The 21,209-nt window shown below is 36.9% G+C and overlaps 1 protein-coding gene across 1 annotated transcript in view; it reads right to left on the bottom strand.

The window, feature by feature from the left end:
* Positions 1-21,209, bottom strand: part of LOC124775330 (dynein beta chain, ciliary-like) — a 702,744-nt gene that overhangs the window by 224,961 nt on the left and 456,574 nt on the right. The window contains exons 58-59 of the mRNA XM_047250162.1: positions 18,728-18,869; positions 5,372-5,605 (exon numbers count right to left, since the gene is read on the bottom strand). Of these exons, the coding sequence (XP_047106118.1) occupies positions 5,372-5,605; positions 18,728-18,869 (376 nt within the window). The remainder of the gene's footprint in view (positions 1-5,371; positions 5,606-18,727; positions 18,870-21,209) is intronic.

Here is a 21,209-nt window from a genome sequence, read left to right as displayed (position 1 = left end):
CCAAAAGTCCACGGTCTCTTTAACTTCAACATTTTTTTAAAATGTGGCCTGTATATTTTATATGTATACTTAATATTTCTAATGTATACTATTTATATTTAATTAATTCATGTCATGTACTAAGCCATACACCAAATAAATAAATAAACATAAGTGATCTTCTGTTGCAGAAACTCACTCTAGTCCACTTTATTGCACAAAACAAACTTTGACATGTCTTGTTTTTTTAGCATAGCTTCGTAGTTTCAGCACCAACCAATGGCAATTTATTTGAAAAAACAGTCCACTTTCAATGATAGACCGCTTTTGGAAATAATCTTAACCTTCTGTTAAAGTTTCTTTACTCTACTTGATGATGGACTTTCACCAGGTTATGAAGTATGTTGATGTCGCCTGTTGTGACAGGGATTCCGGGACAGCAGCAGAGGTCCAGGTTTTGCATGGTGTCTTATTATTCATTTTATTAATGCTGAATTTTGATATGACAGTTGAACAGTGTTGATACTGTGTAATATCTGTACAGTCTCCTACAAATTTCAATTAGTTACAAATCCATGAAAAACAGCAAAAAATTATGTGTGGCAATTCCTTATTTATTTATTTACTTGTCTAGGACTGTAGAATGTATTAAAGATGTTGGACCATTGCTTAATTACTACACACATCTCTTGTAATTTTTTACATACATCAGTTTAGCAAAAGGTAATATTACACAATATTTAATTAGTCTATAACTTTACAAAAAAAATCTTAGGTGGTGATATGTAATTTTGTTTTTCTTGATACTCCCTTACTTATAGATACACTGCTTCACTTGGTAATCCTTCACTGTTAATTTGAAATTGTTTGTGCCCATTATTATTTTTGTGGGTTTTAGTAATTGGTTATACAGTTTGATGCCAGGACAGAGTATGCCTCACTGGAACAGTGCTGTATTTGTCTGTTGTACGTGTACATCATTGATCTTGTGTGGAGCTGTGCGCAGATTCAATACAGAAGATGCCCAGATTGCTAATGTTCAATTTTTCTTTTATAATAATTATATTTTTTCCTGTTTGATGAGGTGGAGGTGGTTGGATTTTATTTTTCTAAAGTAGTGGCTTGCATGATGACCTTGGTCTACCCTATGCATTAGTCTAATAATGTTTTTCTGTAATCTAAATTATCTCGAATTTGCTCCACCATATTTCAATATTGAGAGAACATAAGCAAAATATATGGTCCTGAGATTATCATTTATACACAGTTTCTTAGTACCCACAATCATATTACTGAAATGTACAAGTGGAAAGAGCTTTTGCAGAGAATTAAAAATTCAAAATTAATTGATCAGGCAATTTGAGATTAACTTGATCAGGGAGAAAAGAGGTGGAGATTGGCTTTTTCAAAAATAAATATTATTCAATAACACTGGGCTGTACACCAGATTAAAGTGACTAGGAACAATAAAGTGTGGTTTTAAGACTGGTAGATGTGTTTTCCACACTAGCTGCAATTAATTAATTTTTTTTTTAATAAAAAGCGAGTTATACTACTGGGAAAGGACTTACAGAGTTATTACTTTAGATACTACATAACCTTGGCATATTGCTTGCAGATTGTAGGGGATACTTTAACAACAACAGAAGCAACATGAGGGGAAAGAAGAGTGATACTCAAGCTTGTACCATTGAAGAAAATTACATTCCTTGCTGAGCTCAGACTGAACTTGGTTGTCAGTGATGCAGTTAAATCATTTCCAATTGCGCTGCTTTTTTTTTTCGGTGTAGTTCATAGAGTGGTCACATTATTATCTGCCTCTGTGATGTACTGGGAAACACTCAAGAATCACGCAAAGCTGACTCTGGAGCCACTGTGTGATACAAGATGGGAGACTAGGACTGAAAGTGTTTGGGTTGTAAGATCTGAGTTTAATAATAACATACAACTTGCAGTAACAGAGTTAAAAACACTTGCAAAAATGATACAATGTGTTTCTATCTAGTCTCTTGAAAGAACTCTCAGAAATTAAGTTTTCTTTGTGAGCATAAAGATATGCAACTAGACACTATAGAAAAATTAATAAACTCAACACTTGGTATTATTGAAGAATATACAGTCAACAGTTTTGAAAAGCTAAGAAAGAAACAGAGGAATTGGTTGCATCTTGAAGAAATGTTGCTGAGTTAACAGAATCAAGATCTACAACTATTAAAAGGCTGTTTTCTTAAAAAACTAAGAATGAACCAATTCCAGAGGAAGAGAAACACTTACAGTAAACCTCTTCTATGTTGTGGCAGATACCATTACTATATCTCTGAACTAAAGGTTTCAGTAGCTCGTTAACTGGTGCGATGCATTCAGTGTTATTTATGACATTAAGAACTTGGCAACACAGAAATACAATCTCAACATAAGCAGTAGAAATCTTGCAGAAGCTTAGGAACACCCTAAAATGCATCCAGGAGGTATAAATTCACAGGATCTTGCAAACAAATTAAGACTGTTCTCTCCTATGATTCCACAAACTGTGAACACGTGTTTAGAAGTACTTCAGTACATCTTCAAAATATAACAATTGTGTTATGAATATTTTTGGGCATGCCAGTGTCTGTAGCTTCTGCTCAACGTAGCTTTTCCATGTTAAAGATCATTAAAAGCTATCTCAGATCTTGAATGAGCAATGAGCAGCTAAAGAGGTCTTACCATAATAGCAGTGGGAAGACAGATTGCAGATTTCCTCCACCTGTAGAAACTGGTGAAGGTCTTCAGTACTCAAAAAGCAAGAAAAGTGAAGATTTAGAGATGTCATTTTTAAAATAATGTTTCCACAATTTAGTAGGCTTTTCCTCATTTTATTTATCGTTAGACAGTATCTATTAAGTAATATACCTAATTTTGCATGGTTATAGCCGTGCATCTAAAAGTTATTACTACTAAGTAAGCCGGGCTTCACTCGTAACTATTGTTAACTATTACAGAGGTGTGGCAATCAATAATAAAAGGATCATGAAAACAAAATTTAAGAATGTATATAAAAGTTAATTGCTATGACAGCTCTAACTAGCTGCTTGCCCTGAATGTAATAAGATGGCTCAAATGTAATAAGAGATCCACATTTCACACAATCTGGAAACCCAGTGTTGAACCAACCACTATTGTTTTTTAAAAAGTAAAAATTGTGATGAAACACTAAGTCATTATAGCCACTGCAATATCTGTAGTAAATTACATTAGATTAGGTGTACTTTTGTTCCAATTGATCCATAGTGAGGAGATCCTCTAGGATGTGGAACATATCAGAAAACAAGTATACACAATAAATACTTACAAAATAAGGACGGATCTGCTAATGTACCTTCCACAGAGCCCAAATGAAACTGCCCTTGTGGATGTGGAGTAGTCAAAAATATATACGTGTTATAAAAATTGTGATCAATACACTTATAATCTGGGATTTCCTCAATTTATATGAAATACATTAAGTAAGAGTTAAGTACATTTCAAAATCACCATATACCTGACTGCTGTTAAACTTGTGAGTTAAAGAAAAACATTATAACAGGCATTATGACTCTAGACATACTTTTTGAGGATTATTTTGCAATAATCATTTGGTGTTAGTTTTAGGCACATGTTTTTTGTGTATATTTTCTTTGTTTTAGTGTATATTTCAGGCATTTCTGTGCATTTTTTGACACATATGTGCTTACATTTAAAATGGAAAAGCCAACTGGTGACCTAGCTACACTCAATATAAAAAGAACTGAATGCATTTTTACCAACAAGTGTTTGCTTACCCTCAACTTGACACAGGCCTACTGTGTGAAGTCATGGGTAATGTAGTACTTGATACACTCCTGGCCTGTTTGTTCATAGATTCAAGGAATCGTCAATCCATGAAATTCATTGAAACTGTCTGAGCTGCAAATAAACACACACACACACACACACACACACACACACACACACACATAAAAATCATATAAAATGTTGAAAATTATACTAAGTGTAAACAAACTTACATTCCGGAAAAAAGGGGGGGGGGGGGTTGGGGGGCGACAAACTCAAGACTTTACAGGAGGCCTCAAAATTCCTTCATCTGGCTGTGGCACTGAACACTTTGATGGAACAGTATAAAATTATTCACTATTTTTTTCTGGACTGTTTGGTTGAGCACTAACCTTTCCTTTGCTTTCGGCTTTCTGTTTCTCATTACATTTTTTGAGCAGATGATGTACTTTACGGGAGGACAGGGATCTAGTATTTTTTTCTATTCTTATTTAAATGATCAAACCCTTTACGAAAAATCACCCTAGAAGGTACTTATCAAATACCAAGGGCTTCAAAATGAATATCAGGGTTTAAAGGCTTGGTAACATTCATTACACTAAAATTACAGTTATTAATAATACATCAAATGAAAGGACAACTCAAATAGTTTTTCTTACAAGTTTTCAATGTGAGCATCATTCAACAAACATCAACTTGATATGCAAGTTCTTCCCAAGCCCTGATCGGTATGTCTGGAGTAATTGTTGCAACAACTGCTACAGTCCTGTTTCATAAGTTGAGAAGATCAGATGGTGGTTGAGGCACATACACATGATCCTTTATGAATCACCAAAGGTAAAAATTACATGGCATCAGATTGGGTGAACGTGGAGGCCATGTGAAACAAGCCCTGTCACCTGACCCCTTACAGCCAAACCAATGGTCGGGAACAACGTTGTTTAAACAATTGCATACTAAGTTTTGCCAGTGAGGCAGTGTACCGTCTTGCTGCCAAACAATGTTCTATGGTTCAGATTCTTCCAATTGAGAAAAGAGCCATAGTTCCAGTGCACCAAGATAAGAAGGGCCAGTTGCAGTTGCCTCAGCAAAAGAGAAAGATCCATAAAGGTTCCTTTTGCCAGGATATAGCACAAAAATGTTCAATTTAGGGGAATCTCATTGCAACTGCACCATCTCATGGGGATTTGCTGAGCCCCAGATGATGGATTATGTGTGTTCACGTGCTCACATTTCCAGTTATGTGAAATGTTGATTCATCATTGAAGACAATAAAATCTAGAAAGTCTCCATCATCATACAGCAATATTTCGTTTGCAAAGTTACCACATATCAACTTGATGTGGGACATGTGATGTATTGCTCTTCCATTTGATGTATTATTTATAATTGTAGATTGTATGTCATAAATGATATAAAGTATTAGAAGACTGATATTCATTTGAAACAGCCAGTATAGCTGTATGTCTTCCCTGCACATAACTATTTATTACAAAAAACAACAGTGAGCTCATATCTCATGCAGCATTACATACTGATTCTATAAAAATGATTTAAACTAATGATTAGCACATGAAAAAATTCCTCTTTCATAACTCACTTGCTTTTTTTGGTATTCTTTAAGTGCATTTTCAAAACCCTCTTCAAGTCTGGAGAAAGACATGTTCACTTCAGATGTCCACCAAATCTGAGTACCACAGAGAGATGCCTGAGCTGGAAAGTCAAAAAGCCACTGTTCACGTGGTTTTTCATCATATGATGATACAGCTTCACCAAAGTAATAGCGACATGTCTGACGCATTGTGTCAGTTAATCTGCTCAACCAAACCTCCACCTAAAACATGGAAAGATTACTTTGGACAATGAAATAAATGAATGCATGGTTTCATGAAATTTGTAGTAATTTTTATAATATATTAATTTTATAATAAAATGTATATAATATTCATTAATTACCTCATATGTTAATTTTGTTGAGGCAAGAGTACTCAGATATATTCAACTGTTATTGTTCCAATAAAAATCTAATGAGAATTTTAAGGCACATGATATGAAAGAATTTCAGTGGCCTGCTTTCAATAAATCTCAAAATCTTCAACATTCTATTCTGTATAGAACGATATCTACAGATCAGACCTGCAGATATGTATGACCAGTTTTACAAAAGAACGCGAAGTAGAAGGTCAGGATCATTCTAATGTCCTAATATCTAGGCAATTAATTGCCTTAGTTATATCTATAACAATTTTCATGGCTAAAGAAATAAGATTTAAAAATGAGCCTGCAGACAAGACATAACAACAGATTTTTAAACCCCAGCAACATTTTCCCCTAATGCTAAGACATGTTGTTGTTGTTGGGTCTTCAGTCCTGAGACTGGTTTGATGCAACTCTCCATGCTACTCTATCCTGTGCAAGCTTCTTCATCTCCCAGTACCTACTGCAACCTACAACCTTCTGAATCTGCTTAGTGCATTCATCTCTTGGTCACCCTCTACAATTTTTACCCTCCACGCTGCCCTCCAATACAAAATTGGTGATCCCTTGATGCCTCAGAACATGTCCTACCAACAGATCCCTTCTTCTAGTCAAGTTGTGCCACAAACTTCTCTTCTCCCCAATTCTAATCAATACCTCCTCATTAGTTATGTGATCTATCCATCTAATCTTCAGCATTCTTCTGTAGCACCACATTTCGAAAGCTTCTATTCTCTTCTTGTCCAAACTGTTTATCGTCCACGTTTCACTTCCATACATGGCTACACTCCATACAAATACTTTCAGAAACGACTTCCTGACACTTAAATCTATACTCAATGTTAACAAATTTCTCTTCATCAGAAATGCTTTCCTTGCCATTGCCAGTCTACATTTTATATCCTCTCTGCTTCGACCATCATCAGTTATTTTGCTCCCCAAATAGCAAAACTCCTTTACTACTTTAAGTGTCTCATTTCCTAATCTAATTCCCTCAGCATCGCCCGACTTAGTTCGACTACATTCCATTATCCTCGTTTTGTTTTTTTTTGACGTTCATCTTATATCCTCCCTTCAAGACACTGTCCATTCCGTTCAACTGCTCTTCCAAGTCTTTTGCTGTCTCTGACAGAATTACAATGTCATCGGCAAACCTCAAAGTTTTTATTTCTTCTCCATGGATTTTAATACCTACTCCGAATTTTTCTTTTGTTTCCTTCACTGCTTGCTCAATATACAGATTGAAAAACATCGGGGAGAGGCTACAACCCTGTCTTACTCCCTTCCCAACCACTGCTTCTCTTTCATGTCCCTCGACTCTTATAACTGCCATCTGGTTTCTGTACAAATTGTAAATAGCCATTCGCTCCCTGTATTTTACCCCTGCCACCTTTAGAATTTGGAAGAGAGTATTCCAGTCAACATTGTCAAAAGCTTTCTCTAAGTCTACAAATGCTAGAAATGTAGGTTTGCCTTTCCTTAATCTAGCTTCTAAGATAAGTCGTAGGGTCAGTATTGCCTCACATGTTCCAATATTTCTACGGAATCCAAACTGATCTTCCCCGAGGTTGGCTTCTACTAGTTTTTCCATTTGTCTGTAAAGAATTCCCGTTATTATTTTGCAGCCATGACTTATTAAACTGATAGTTCAGTAATTTTCACATCTGTCAACACCTGCTTTCTTTGGGATTGGAATTATTATATTCTTCTTGAAGTCTGAGGGTATTTCGCCTGTCACATACATCTTGCTCACCAGATGGTAGAGTTTTGTCAGGAGTGGCTCTCCCAAGGCTGTCAGTAGTTCTAATGGAATGGTGACTACTCCCGGTGCCTTGTTATGACTCAGATCTTTCAGTGCTCTGTCAAACTCCTCATGCAGTATCATATCTCCCATTTCAGCTTCATCTACATCCTCTTCCATTTCCATAATATTGTCCCCTCAAGTTCATCGCCCTCTATATACTCCTTCCACCTTTCTGCTTTCCCTTCTTTGCTTAGAACTGGGTTTCCATCTGAGCTCTTGATATTCATACAAGTGGTTCTCTTTTCTCCAAAGGTCTTTTTAATTTTCCTGTAGGCAGTATCTATCTTACCCCTAGTGAGATAAGCCTCTACACCCTTACATTTGTCCTCTAGCCATCCCTGCTTAGCCATTATGCACTTCCTGTCGATCCCATTTTTGAGACGTTTGTATTCCTTTTTGCCTACTTCATTTACTGCATTTTTATATTTTCTCCTTTCATCAATTAAATTCAATATTTCTTCTGTTACCCAACGATTTCTACTAGCCCTCGACATTTTCTGCACACTATTTCAGTAACTGACTTAATCAGCTTCATCAAATGCTGCAAGCAATGGTATGGATTGTCAATTTTAAATAAAGTGGTAACAACACATCTCTGATTGCAAGCACACATTCAGCTCCAGATTTCACCCATATCCATTGTTGCTTGCCTGTATGCTGGCAGTGTTATTCCTTACAACAATTATTCCTGGATCAAACAAAAGCAGAAAAAAATTTGAAAAACGAGATAATAATATTACTATAAAAGGATATTGAGGCATTAAAAACCAAACTAGTAACTACAAAGAAAGAAAATGATAGACTAATTCCAGAAAAGCTGTCCTGGAGTGTAAAATTCTTGAAATGGAAATACAGGACCATGAAAATATGTCTGCACACATTAATTCTAAAAACAATAACAAATTCAGTGTCTCCGATGATGTCTCATTAAACCAAACAATTAAAAAATCTGCAGGAAAATATAAATGGAAGTAGGTGACATATAGTAAAAGAAATGACGAGACCACAGCTATGCAAGAGAACAAAAATGAGTTCCTAATAGTTACAGAACCACTATTGAGAAATATCTGTCCACAACTGCAAAATTAATGTGCGACCTGGAATTATGATGCAACAACTTTGCAAACATTTTAAAAATACGGTAAATTCAAAACAAGCACCTATAGAATCTGATCCTAAACCAAAATGGAATTGCAAAGGTGTTTTGTATAGTTTGGAACAAACTCATTAAGAAGCAGCAGCGAAGTAGAATTTACAAACAAAATAATAAACATGATTCATGTGGCAACAAGTGTCTATGAGGGATCGAGTCCCATATTTAGTGGAATCATAAAGAGGTCAGTGAGTTGCAAGTACAAGGGTGTACTGAAAAGTAATGCCTCCAAATTTTTAATGTGAAAACTCTTAAAGCTTTTTAAATAAGTCAAATGTTATTAACATTCTATACCTTTATTCTTCATGCTACAGATTTATTCCTCACTACAATCACCCTGGCGACGAACACACATTTCTTCCAAAGGAAGGCCAGTTTGTTGATTCTGTCATTGCAGCATGTTTGACTTTGTTGACAGAGAAACAACCTCACCTATGCTTGCACTGCTTCATCACAAACAAAGTGAAGGCCTCAAATGTGTTCTTTAAGTTTTGGAAGCAGATGAAAATTGGATGGAGCAAAATAGGAACTGTATGGATGGTGATCAATGACAGTGAACCCAAGGTGTTGGATTGTTGCATATGTTGCAGGACCTGTGTGTGGTCTGACATTGTCATGCTACAGGAGAGGGTGCTTCATGTGAGGACTACCTCTTTGAATTCAGAACTTGATTACAGCATGCTGTTTCTCACACAATGACACAGTTACGTTACACATCGCCATGTTATTTGCTAGAATTCAGAGCCCTCTAGTGGCAGAGTTCTGTAAATATGCAGACATGAAGAATGAAGATAAAAGAATGTTAATAATGTATGTTTTATTTAAAAAGCTTTAGAGTTTTCACATAGAAAATCTGGAGGCATTACTTTTCGGCACGCCCTCATATATCTTTAAAATGAACTGTGCTATCCAAGAGCAATGTGATCACCTTGGGCTATCTTCACAGATCCAAATAAATTTGGAGTCTGTAACACTCAGTAAGATCATTATAAATGAGGGAAACTAATGTGGCATGAAGGGAGAGGGTGAAAAAGAAGATCAAACAGATACCAGTGGAGGAAATTAACAGGCAAAAAAGAATGTAAGTGGTCAATTATATATGCCTGAACTTCACAAAGGTACAAAATTTATGCTCTTTCATCTGAATGTACAAAGTATAGCCATTTCCCAATAAATCAGCAAATATGAAACATTCCTGTCAGATGTTGTAAAAGAAGCTTCTGTTATGTGCTTGAGTGACCACTGTATGATGCTTAAAATCTTTAGAGAGGCCGGGAAAAAAGGACTTAGAAATTTCAGCTACAGAAAGAACTTCACTAAAAACAATAATTATTTGTCTGCCATATTCCACAACACACATTAGACAGCGTATTTCAGGCTGGAACCACTACTATAGCATAAGTAACCATAATGGACAGTTTACTGCTCCCCACACAATATCCAAAACCACAATGCAACTTGAATTAGTTAAAGAACAACAAATTCTACACGGACAAAACATAGACATCTTCCACAACTTCTGGCTTAAGAAACAAGAAATTCAGTATCTGAGCATGTCAATAAATATGAAAAGTCCAACAGATTTATGAATGCTTTTACTAACTGCTGTGGAACTGCATTCGCAATGAAACACAGACTAAAGTCTAATAACAAAAACAATATCTGGATAACTGGTGGAATTAAGATCTCAGGCAAAAAAAAAAAAAAACTGTATCATCTCTATATGTAAAAGACAAGGTCCTGACTGACTTGACTCATCATCACCCACTGCAAACTGCTAACAACAGGAATTTGAAATTTGGAAAAGGTGTGGACCTTATACTTAGGCATCATTTAAGAACGGATTTTTTGAAATTCCAACCTTAAAGGGATGAAATAAAGGATTTTTTTTTGTAAAATGTAACTATTAAGGGTATTCTGAAGCTAGACCTATGAAAATTGGTACTTGTTTTCTCGGTCAGAAATAAAGAAATACGTGTTTCAGCATTTTTGGAAATTTAACATTATGGGGATAAAATAGCAGGTGGAAGCTTGTTTTGAAAATGTATCATTATTAAAGAACTACTACATATCTACAAACACTGGTATTTGACTTCTCAGTTACAAATAAAAAAAATACATGTTTCAGTAGTTTTGGAAATTGAGCCCTTAAGGGGATAAAATACATGATGAGAATTTTCATCATCATCATCATCATTTAAGACTGATTATGCCTTTCAGCGTTCAGTCTGGAGCATAGTCCCCCTTATAAAATTCCGCCATGATCCCCTATTCAGTGCTAACATTGGTGCCTCTTCTGATGTTAAGCCTATTACTTCAAAATCATTCTTAACCGAATCCAGGTACCTTCTCCTTGGACAACCCCGACTCCTCCTATCCTCTACTGCTGAACCCATGAGTCTCTTGGGTAACCTTGCTTCTCCCATGCGTGTAAGATGCCCCCACCATCTAAGACTGTTCGCCCTGACTGCTACATCTATAGAGTCATTCCCAGTTTTTCTTTGATTTCATCATTGTGGACACCCTCCTGCCATTGTTCCCATCTACTAGTACCTGCAATCATCCTAGCTACTTTCATATCTGTAACCTCAACCTTATTGATAAGGTAACCTGAATCCACCCAGCTTTCGCTCCCATACAACAAAGTTGGTCGAAAGATCGAACGGTGCACAGATAACTTAGTCTTGGTACTGACTTCCTTCTTGCAGAAGAGAGTAGATCGTAGCTGAGCGTTCACTGCATTAGCGTTGCTACACCTCGCTTCCAGTTCTTTCACTATGTTGCCATCCTGTGAGAATATGTATCCTAAGTACTTGAAACCGTCCACCTGTTCTAACTTTGTTCCCCCTATTTGGCACTCAATCCGTTTATATCTCTTTCCCACTGCCATTACTTTCGTTTTGGATATGTTAATCTTCATACCATAGTCCTTACATTTCTGATCTAGCTCTGAAATATTACTTTGCAAACTTTCAATCGAATCTGCCATCACAACTGAGTCATTCGCATACGCGAGACCGCTTATTTTTTGTTCACATATCTTAATCTCACCCAGCCAGTTTATTGTTTTCAACATAGGATCCATAAATAATATGAACAACAGTGGAGACGGGTTGCAGCCTTGTCTTACCCCTGAAACTACTCTGAACCATGAACTCAATTTACCGTCAACTCTAACTGCTGCCTGACTATCTATGTAAAGACCTTTAATTGCTTGCAAAAGTTTGCCTCCTACTCCACAATCTCGTAGAACAGACAATAACTTCCTTCTAGGAACCCTGTCATATGCCTTTTCTAGATCTATAAAGCATAGATACAATTCCCTGTTCCACTCATAACACTTCTCCATTATTTGCCGTAAGCTAAAGATCTGGTCCTGACAACCTCTAAAAGGCCTAAACCCACACTGATTTTCATCCAATTTGTCCTCAACTAATACTCGCACTTTCCTTTCAACAATACCTGAGAAGATTTTACCCACAATGCTGATTAAAGAGATACCTCTGTAGTTGTTACAATCTTTTCTGTTTCCATGTTTAAAGATTGGTGTGATTACTGCTTTCATCCAGTCTGATGGAACCTGTCCCGACTCCCACACCATTTCAATTATCCTGTGTAGCCATTTAAGACCTGACATTTCACTGTATTTGATGAGTTCCGACTTAATTTCATCCACCCCAGCCACTTTATTGCACTGCAATATATTGACCATTTTCTCTATTTCCTCAAACGTGATCCTATTTCCATCATCATTCCTATCCCATTGTACATCGAAATCTGAAACATTACTGATCGTATTTTCACCTACATTGAGCAACTCTTCAAAATATTTCCTCCATCTGCCCAAGGCATCAACAGGATTCACCAGCAGTTTTCCTGACTTGTCCATAATACTTGTCATTTCCTTCTTACCTCCCTTTCGAAGACTGCTAATTACACTCCAGAATGGTTTTCCAGCAGCTTGACCTAAAGTCTCCAACCTGTTTCCAAAGTCTTCCCAAGATTTCTTCTTGGATGCTGCAATTATCTGTTTGGCTTTGTTTCTTTCTTCAACATAACTTTCTCTGTCTACCTGAGTTCTAGTATGTAGCCATTTTTGATACGCCATCTTTTTCCTTTTACAGGCTGCCTTGACTGTGTCATTCCACCAAGCTGTTTGCTTCATCCTACCTTTACACACTACTGTTCCAAGACATTCTTTAGCCACTTCTAGTACTGTGGCCCTGTACCGTTTCCATTCCTTTTCCCATGACTGTAATTGATTACATCCAACTAACTGGTACCTTTCTGAGATCACTGTTATGTACTTGTGCCTGATTTCCTTATCCTGAAGTTTCTCCACTCTTATCCTCCTACATATGGACCTGACCTGCTGCACTTTCGGCCCCACAATACCAATTTCACTGCAGATTAAATAGTGATCAGAGTCATCAAAGAATCCCCTGAATACACGTGTGTCCCTCACAGCCTTCCTGAATTCCTGATCTGTTATTATATAGTCAATGACAGATCTGTTTCCCCTGCCTGCCCAAGTATATCGGTGAATGTTCCTATGTTAAGAAAAGGAATTTGTGATTACTAAGCCCATACTGGCCCAGAAATCCAAGAGTTGTTTCCCAGTCCTGTTGGCCTCCATATCCTCTCCACATTTACCCATATCTTTTTCATACCCGTCTGTTCAATTTCCAATCCTGGCATTAAAATCACCCATGAGCAGAACACTGTCCTTGTCCTTTACTCTAACAACTATGTCACTGAGTGTGTCATAAAAACTATTACTCTAACAACTATGTCACTGAGTGTGTCATAAAAACTATCCATCTTATCTTGATCTGTCCCTTCACAATGCGAATATACTGACACAATCCTAATTTTCTTGTTAGACACTGTCAAATCTATCCACATCATTCGTTCGTTTATGTACCTTATTGCAACTACGCTGGATTCCATTTCTTTCCAGATGTAAAGCCCTGCACCCCATTGTGCTATTCCTGCTTTCACTCCTGACAGGTAAACCTTGTATTCTCCCACTTCCTCTTCTTTCTCACCCCTTACCCGAATGTCACTAACAGCTAAAACATCCAACCCCATCTTACTTGCAGCCTCTGCCAACTCTACCTTCTTCCCAGAGTAGCCCCCCTTGATATTAATAGCTCCACATCTTGTTACCATTCGTTTGCCGAGTCGTGTCTTAGGAGTCCCTGGTTTGTCAATTGAAGGTGGGGCTCCGTCACCTCCAAAGGTCTGAGGCATTTTGCTCTGATTGTTGCCAGCATCATATTTAAAGTACCAGGGAAGCAGGTTGCTAGCCTTACTTGCCCCGGGTCCCACTGGGTTTTACCCCTAACGGTTGAGGGACTAACTGGTGGATTTGGTAGTCTTTACAGTCTGAGCACAAAGGTGACCATGACTCAGACTATGTCCGAGATGCCCAGCCTTATTCCAAAGTGACTGGTATCCTGACTGTCAGGACAACTTACTTGGCCACTCATACATTGCCCGTGGTTCATGAACTAGGACATGACGACAGGAATCCACACCATGAACCATGAGAATTTTTTACAAAAATATTTTATTATGAAAGCACTTTTGAAGCTAGATCTACGAAAATTTAAATTTGGCTTCTCAGTTAAGAAATAAACAAATACATGTTTCACTGTTATTGACAATTCAACCTTTATGGGGGTGAAACAGGGATGAAAGTTTTCATGGAAATATTTCACTGTGCAAGTGCTTTTGAAGCTAAATCTATGAAAATTTGTAGTTGGGTTCTCTTTCAGAAATAAAACATATGCATGTCACTGTTTCTGAAACTTCAACTCCTAAGGGAGTGAAATAGGAGATGAAAAGTTTCATGAGAATATTTCATTGTGAAAGTAAGAATATTTCATTTTGAAAGCATTTTTACTGGTAAAATCTTTGAAAATTGGTGATTGGCTTCTCAGTTAGAGATGAAAAAATATATGTTTCACTGTTTTTGGAAATTCAACCTGTAAGCAAGCGAAAAAGGGTCAGACTGATTCACTGGCTCACCACTGCCCAGCCCAAACCCTTAAGGGTAGAAACTTGAAGTTTGGAGAGAGTGTGGATCTTATACTGTAAGCACCACTTAAGAAGGGAGTGTTCAAAATTCCACTCCTAAGGGGGTGAAATAGGGAATTAAAGGCTTTTTGAAAGTATGTTGCTATTAGGGGAACTTTGAAGTTAGGACTACGAAAATTGGTATTTGGTTTCTCAGTTAGAAAATAAAAAAATACTTTTTCAGAATTTTTGGGAATTCAACCTCTAAGGGAGTAAAATAGTGGATGAAAACTTTCTGAAAATAAATAGTCACTAAAGAACTACTCAAGGACTTACAAGGCTACATTGTGACAACTGGTACTTGACTTCTAAGTTAAAAATAAAAATTTAAAAAAAAATTGTGTTTCAGTGTTTCTGGAATTTCAACCCCTAAGGAAGTGCAATAGGATGAGAAATTTTAAGAAAATATTTACATAAATAATCAATTATTGATAATATAATGTAAATTGACAGATAAAAAATCTACTCGCCAAGTTGTGACAGGGGAACACATACACAAAAGGGTTTAACAAGCTTTTGGAGCCAAAGCTCCTTCTTCTTGCAGAGGAGTTAAAGGGGAAGAAAGAGGGGTGAAGGGAAAGGACTGGAGAGGTTTAAGGAAAGTAGTACAGTTCAGACTTTTCTGAACTATAGCAATTTCCAGCCTGGATGCGACTACCTGGAGTACCAAAAGAGGTATGTCACAACACAGTACACCATATTTAAACCACTAAAGAATGGCCTCTCTCATGTAGACCTAGATGCTCAGTTCCTGACCACTTAGCCATTGCAAAGGCAGAATTTAACACCATGCTTAAGGAAGGAATTATTTGTCCATCCAGTATCCCTAGCATCTTGTGCCAAAAAAGGGTGGCATGTGGCATCCATGTGGGGACTATTGTGCACACAATTCTCAAACAGTAGTAAATCATTAACCAGGGCCTTTATTACTGGATTATAATTACACATTATGTGGTGCAACCATATTAAGTTTCTTGATTGTGCTAAGGCATTTACTCAGATCCCAATGTGGATGAAGATATACCGAAGACAGCCCTCATCATCCAGCCTTTTTAAGATATTTGGCCCATGGACTGCTGTGCAATAATGGAAATGACTCATTGATTTGGTAGTGCAAGGTCTTCCTTTCCATTTGGATGACATTCTTATCTTTTCATCCACAACGGAGCAGCATAAACAGCACTTAATGGAAGTTTTCAAGCGTTTAGAAGATTATGGTGTAGTGCTGAGCACAACAATTCAACTTTCTAGACACCAGATTTCATCAAAGAGTTTCTACCACCACCTGAAAAAGGGGAAGATAATTTACAAATTGCTCAACCAAATACTGCTAGAGAATACGCCGCTTCCTTGGCTTGCTCTGCTTCTACTGCTGACTTCTGCTATGCTCAGCTGAGTTAAAAATACTGTTGACTGCAGCACCTACTGGTCCAAAAATCAAGTGTAACTCACAGATTCAGTGGACAGATGCCATGAGCTCTGCCCTCGAAGCAGCAAAACAAAGCAAAGCAGATGCAGCATTTCTCACTCACTCTGAAGTAGATGCAACCCTCACACTAGTTATTGACATAAGCCAAATAGCTAACTGTGTGGCACTGCAACAGTTCCATGATGTCGCATGGAATCCACTAGCTTCACAGCAGCAGTGGAGTGCAAATAATAGAGAAGTTCTTGCTATATATGAGGATATCAATTACTGTTGTCCACAACTGAAAGCAGTTGTTATTAGTTTTATGGATAAAAAAAAAAAACACTTATGCATTCTGGCGAAACAATAACAACTGCTCCCTTCACCAACATGACTAACTGGTATTTATCATGCAATTCAGTGTGGACATCAAAGACATTTTGGGAACTGACAACATAGTAGCTGACTGTCTTTCCCATGCCAGTAGCACCTCAAGCACCATTGATTCAACTCAGTCTGCTGAGGCACAAGTATCTGACCAAGGCGAGTAACGATACGGCACTGTTCTCTGTTATACGTCTGACTTAGATTCTCCATCAGTGGAACTAGTTTATGACGAAGTGCTGCAACATCCAGGGAAGTTTGTAGATGCGTAGTCTTTCCAGCTTTCTGATCACAACCATTGTGATTTTGTTTATCAATTGAGGGAAATTGCCCTTGCCAAGCTTTGAGACAAGATATGCCTCCCCATTACGTACATTGCCACCTAGAAACATGTCATGTTGTACAGACCCTCACTTCACCCACAATACTCAAGTCCACACAGAGTTCCACAAAAGAGAAGCATGCACTCTGGACATGTTAGTGAATGGGGGGGGCGGGGGGGGGGGGGACTTTGTGGAAGAGACTATGTGGTTTTTTAGGTTAGAGGGTCTCAGGAAAACACAGAAAGGGAGTCCATCTAAAAGGGGGAGGTAAAACACAGTAAGGTAGTTGTAGAAACAATTGGTATTGTAGTTGTAAATTGTCATAGCTGGGTTGGGAAAGAACAGAGCTCCAAGCCCTAACAGAAAGCACTGAAGCTCAAATAGTTATAGGTACAGATAGATGGCTAAAGCCGGAAATAAGTTCAGCTGAAATTTTTTCAAATGATCTAACAGTGTTCAGAAAGGATAGATTAAATACAGTTTGTGGTGGAGTTTTATTGCTGTCAGAAGTAGTTTGCCTTGTAGTGAAATTGAAATAGTAGTCCCTGTGAAATACTATGGGTAGAGGTTATACCTGACAATCGGACTAAACTACTAATTGGATAATTTTACCGACCCTCCGACTCAGAAGATATAGTTGCTGAAAAGTTCAAAGAAAACTTGAGTCTCATTTCAAATAGGTACCCCACTCATACAATTATAGTCAGTGGTGATTTCAATCTAAACTCGATATGCTGGAAAAATCATAGTTTAAAGCTGGCGGCAGGCATAAAACGTCATCCGAAATTGTACTGAATGCTTTCACAGAAAATTATTTTGAACAATTAGTTCATGAGTCCACTCGACATGTAAATGGTTGCAAAAGCATGCTTAACCTCTTAGCACGTTTGAATGCAATATAATCACTGACGCCAACAATGCTTCATAGCAGGCATGACAAACAAACATGTCTGACTTCAGTGAGCCACGGGCTAGCTCAGACAAAAGACTGTTTTCAGATTTAATTTAATGGTACACAATATTAGGAATGAGTAATGTTATGAAAGATTTATACAATATAGAATTGACTGATACTAATGAACATTGTTCAAATGGAATTCAAGTTTGAGTTATGTCATCCAAACAGAATTTTTATGTGAATGATTCCTTTGGTTGCGTCTTTATTCAGTCCTTTCGGATGGACATTTTCTTTAGTTTCAGTTGCCTCTACCTCAATTTGTGAATGATTCCTTTGGTTGCGTCTTTATTCAGTCCTTTCGGATGGACATTTTCTTTAGTTTCAGTTGCCTCTACCTCAAACATTATAATACACAACCCATTTTGTAAAATCTCTACAAATGTAATGTGCCTTTTGCAGTGTTTATATAGACATGTTCTTCATTGGCTGACAACACATATTATATAAACTGTGTAAACATCTTCTGATATCTCAAATACTTGGCACAACTTCATATACAGCACTTTTTGGTATCCCTGAAATATCCTTGGCCAGTTTTTGTATCATTTCTTTGCTCTTGGAATGTATCTAATGCTGTTCTTGCTGTCACAAACTATATAAATGAATAAAAAATAAATGTGATAGTGACTGAGTCAATCACTACTCTATATATTTATCTCTTTTTTTTTTATAGATTTTGTCAACTGTTTAACTTAGAATCAAATTTTATGTTGGGTTACTGTTCAGCACTATTAAAATTAAAGATAAGGAAACAAGTTGGTTTCAAACTACAGATATTTATTAAAGAGTAACTTCAAATAAGATTATGCCAAGACTCTCCAACTGACTTTTATAGCTGTATAATATGGATTCAAAGAAAAATACCAACCTTGCCTGAACAGTCACACTGTCCATTGAACTCAACATATTCTCCATCCTTAGCAAACATTCCTTCTGCATACTTGGTATTTTTGCCATCTTCCTGACAGAATTTGAGTCTCGCAAGAGAATCATACAGCTTTGTGAGATGCCTTAAAATGCAAAACCAAGAATGAATCAGAAATAGGTTGTCACCTGAACTTTAAAAACATAGTAATGTCTTTGAACAAACATGACTAGCAACTATCTTCAGTATATTTTGAGTCAAATGTAATGAGAATTCCAGAAGGAATCCCACAGAGACATTCAGAGGTTAATATAGAAAACTGAGGGGAAAAAATTACAAAGTGGATTGCCTAGCTTTAACAGTACTGAATGCTGATCTGGAAGAAACAACCAAAATTTCTATTTGGGGCAGAAAATGTAGTACTAGTGTCTTGTGCAATAATACCTAAATAAATATATCTTTAAGTATATGCCATTATGCAGTTCACAGTGTATAACAAGCCTTGATGCCATAACATACAAAGTTAAATCATAGATTTAATGTACAGGGGACTCATTAACACTGCAAATACAATTCAAAGGTATTAAAGAAACAGTATATAACATAGGAATTAATATAAAAAAACATAATTATTACAGTCATTTATTTGACATAAAACAGTAAAGCGTAATTATCAACCATTTGCTTTCTTGCTCAGATTTTCACATTCTAATTCAGAAAGTCTTCTAGAAATAATAGCATCTCTATATTAACAACTTTCATAGTTTTTGTTTTAGTAACCCTACCTTCACCTTGTGGACTAGTTTCTTTTTTAGAATACTGCAAATTTACATGCCCATGTATTCTGGGGTTTTGCATATAACTTTAATCTATGAATGGGAAGCATGAAATTCCCCTTGTTCCTAATGCTGCACTGATGTTTAAAATTAATGTCTATGAGGAACTTAGGGTTACTGTATACAAAATAATCAGTTCATAGATGCAGAAACTGGAGTTTTGTCACCTTTCTTGTCTATAGGGAAGACCACAGATGTCTTCCAATTTCCTGGGCCTCATTTTGGTAATACAAGGTAAAATGAAATAAACAAAAATAAATCGTTTACATTAATTTTTATCTTCATTTCCATTTTAGCTTAGTAAGGCAGTCGTTTGAGACATCATTATTTTTAACCATCACCAATGGAATCGCTGTCTGGGATCATAGTTTCGGCTAACCAGTGACAGACGAGAAAGAGGAAATGTGTTTCTACATGTGAGGAGCAATGAACTTTATAATCTTGGTTGTCACAAATACTTGGTTGTGTCTTATGAGTGTGTTGTGAGTTAGTGTGGTGGTTAGGATGGAGTATGAGAACATAATTGTTTTTTCTCTGAACACAGAGCAGATTTCACTTCTATATTGGCATAAGAGTGAGACAAAATTCCTATGTCTCTTGCTTCTGAACTGTGGTCTGTTTGCTGCTGTCTTATTGGCTGCATAGAACCAGCAGTTGACATGCCCACTTATGATGAGCACTGAGAATTAGCTATCCGAAACACTTAAGTACACCACTCCCATTTATCTAAACTTTTACCGTCTCCTGCAGAAATGTATATTATTTTTGAGTATTCGTCCAATTTTAAAATCAGTTCAATTTCAACTATAAATGAATTCAGGCAAACTGCAGTTTAAACAAGGTACATGTTCATGAAATTTCAAGTATGTGGCATACATTTCAATTTCCATGGTTGGCAGCAAAATGAAATTTTCTGCCTGCTCACCACTCCTCTCTCCACATTTGTCCAAATGGACAAAAAAGATGAACATAAAATGTACGCCAAGAAAAACAAAAATGACAGTTCTGAAAAATATATATTTGCTAACACCATACTTAAATTTAAATGTTAGGAAATCTTTTCTGGAAGTATTTCTTTGGAGTATAGCCTTAGATTATGTGAAACAAGGATGATCAACATTCTGGCAGACAGGAGGAAACAGAAGCTTTTGAAATATGGTGTTAAAGAAGAAAACTTAAGATTAGATGGGAAGATTAGATTGAGTAACTAACAAAATGGATGCGGGGGAAGAGCTTTATGCCACCATTTGACTAAAGTAGGGGAGAACATTGTGAGGCATCAAAATCAGAGAAAACTGAGAAAAAAGGGAGTGAGATGTATAAGTATAAACAGGAGGAGGGGAGGAAAAGTCGAAGTTATGAAACAGGAAAAAGAAACTTTTGTGTTTAGTGTTTACACTAGGGAGAATACGAAAAGGAATGGAACAGAATAATAGCGGTTGAAGTATGAAAGTATTGATGCACTAGTCATTAATTCATTGGTTCGTGAAAAAATGTGGAGAGGTTTACTATCAAAAAGAAATATTCACTTTGTTAAAGTCTCATACAGGGTTACAACTGTGGGCCATACCTAGGCTTTGTTCTGAAGCTTCCTTTTGAAGGCAGTCTTCATTGGAACTATCTGTATATAGGCTCACCTCCTCTTATCA

This window comes from Schistocerca piceifrons, chromosome 2, assembly GCF_021461385.2.
Source record: "Schistocerca piceifrons isolate TAMUIC-IGC-003096 chromosome 2, iqSchPice1.1, whole genome shotgun sequence".
NCBI lineage: Eukaryota > Metazoa > Arthropoda > Insecta > Orthoptera > Acrididae > Schistocerca > Schistocerca piceifrons.
Note: the sequence above shows the minus strand (reverse complement) of the source record. Positions and strands in the feature narration are given on the sequence as shown.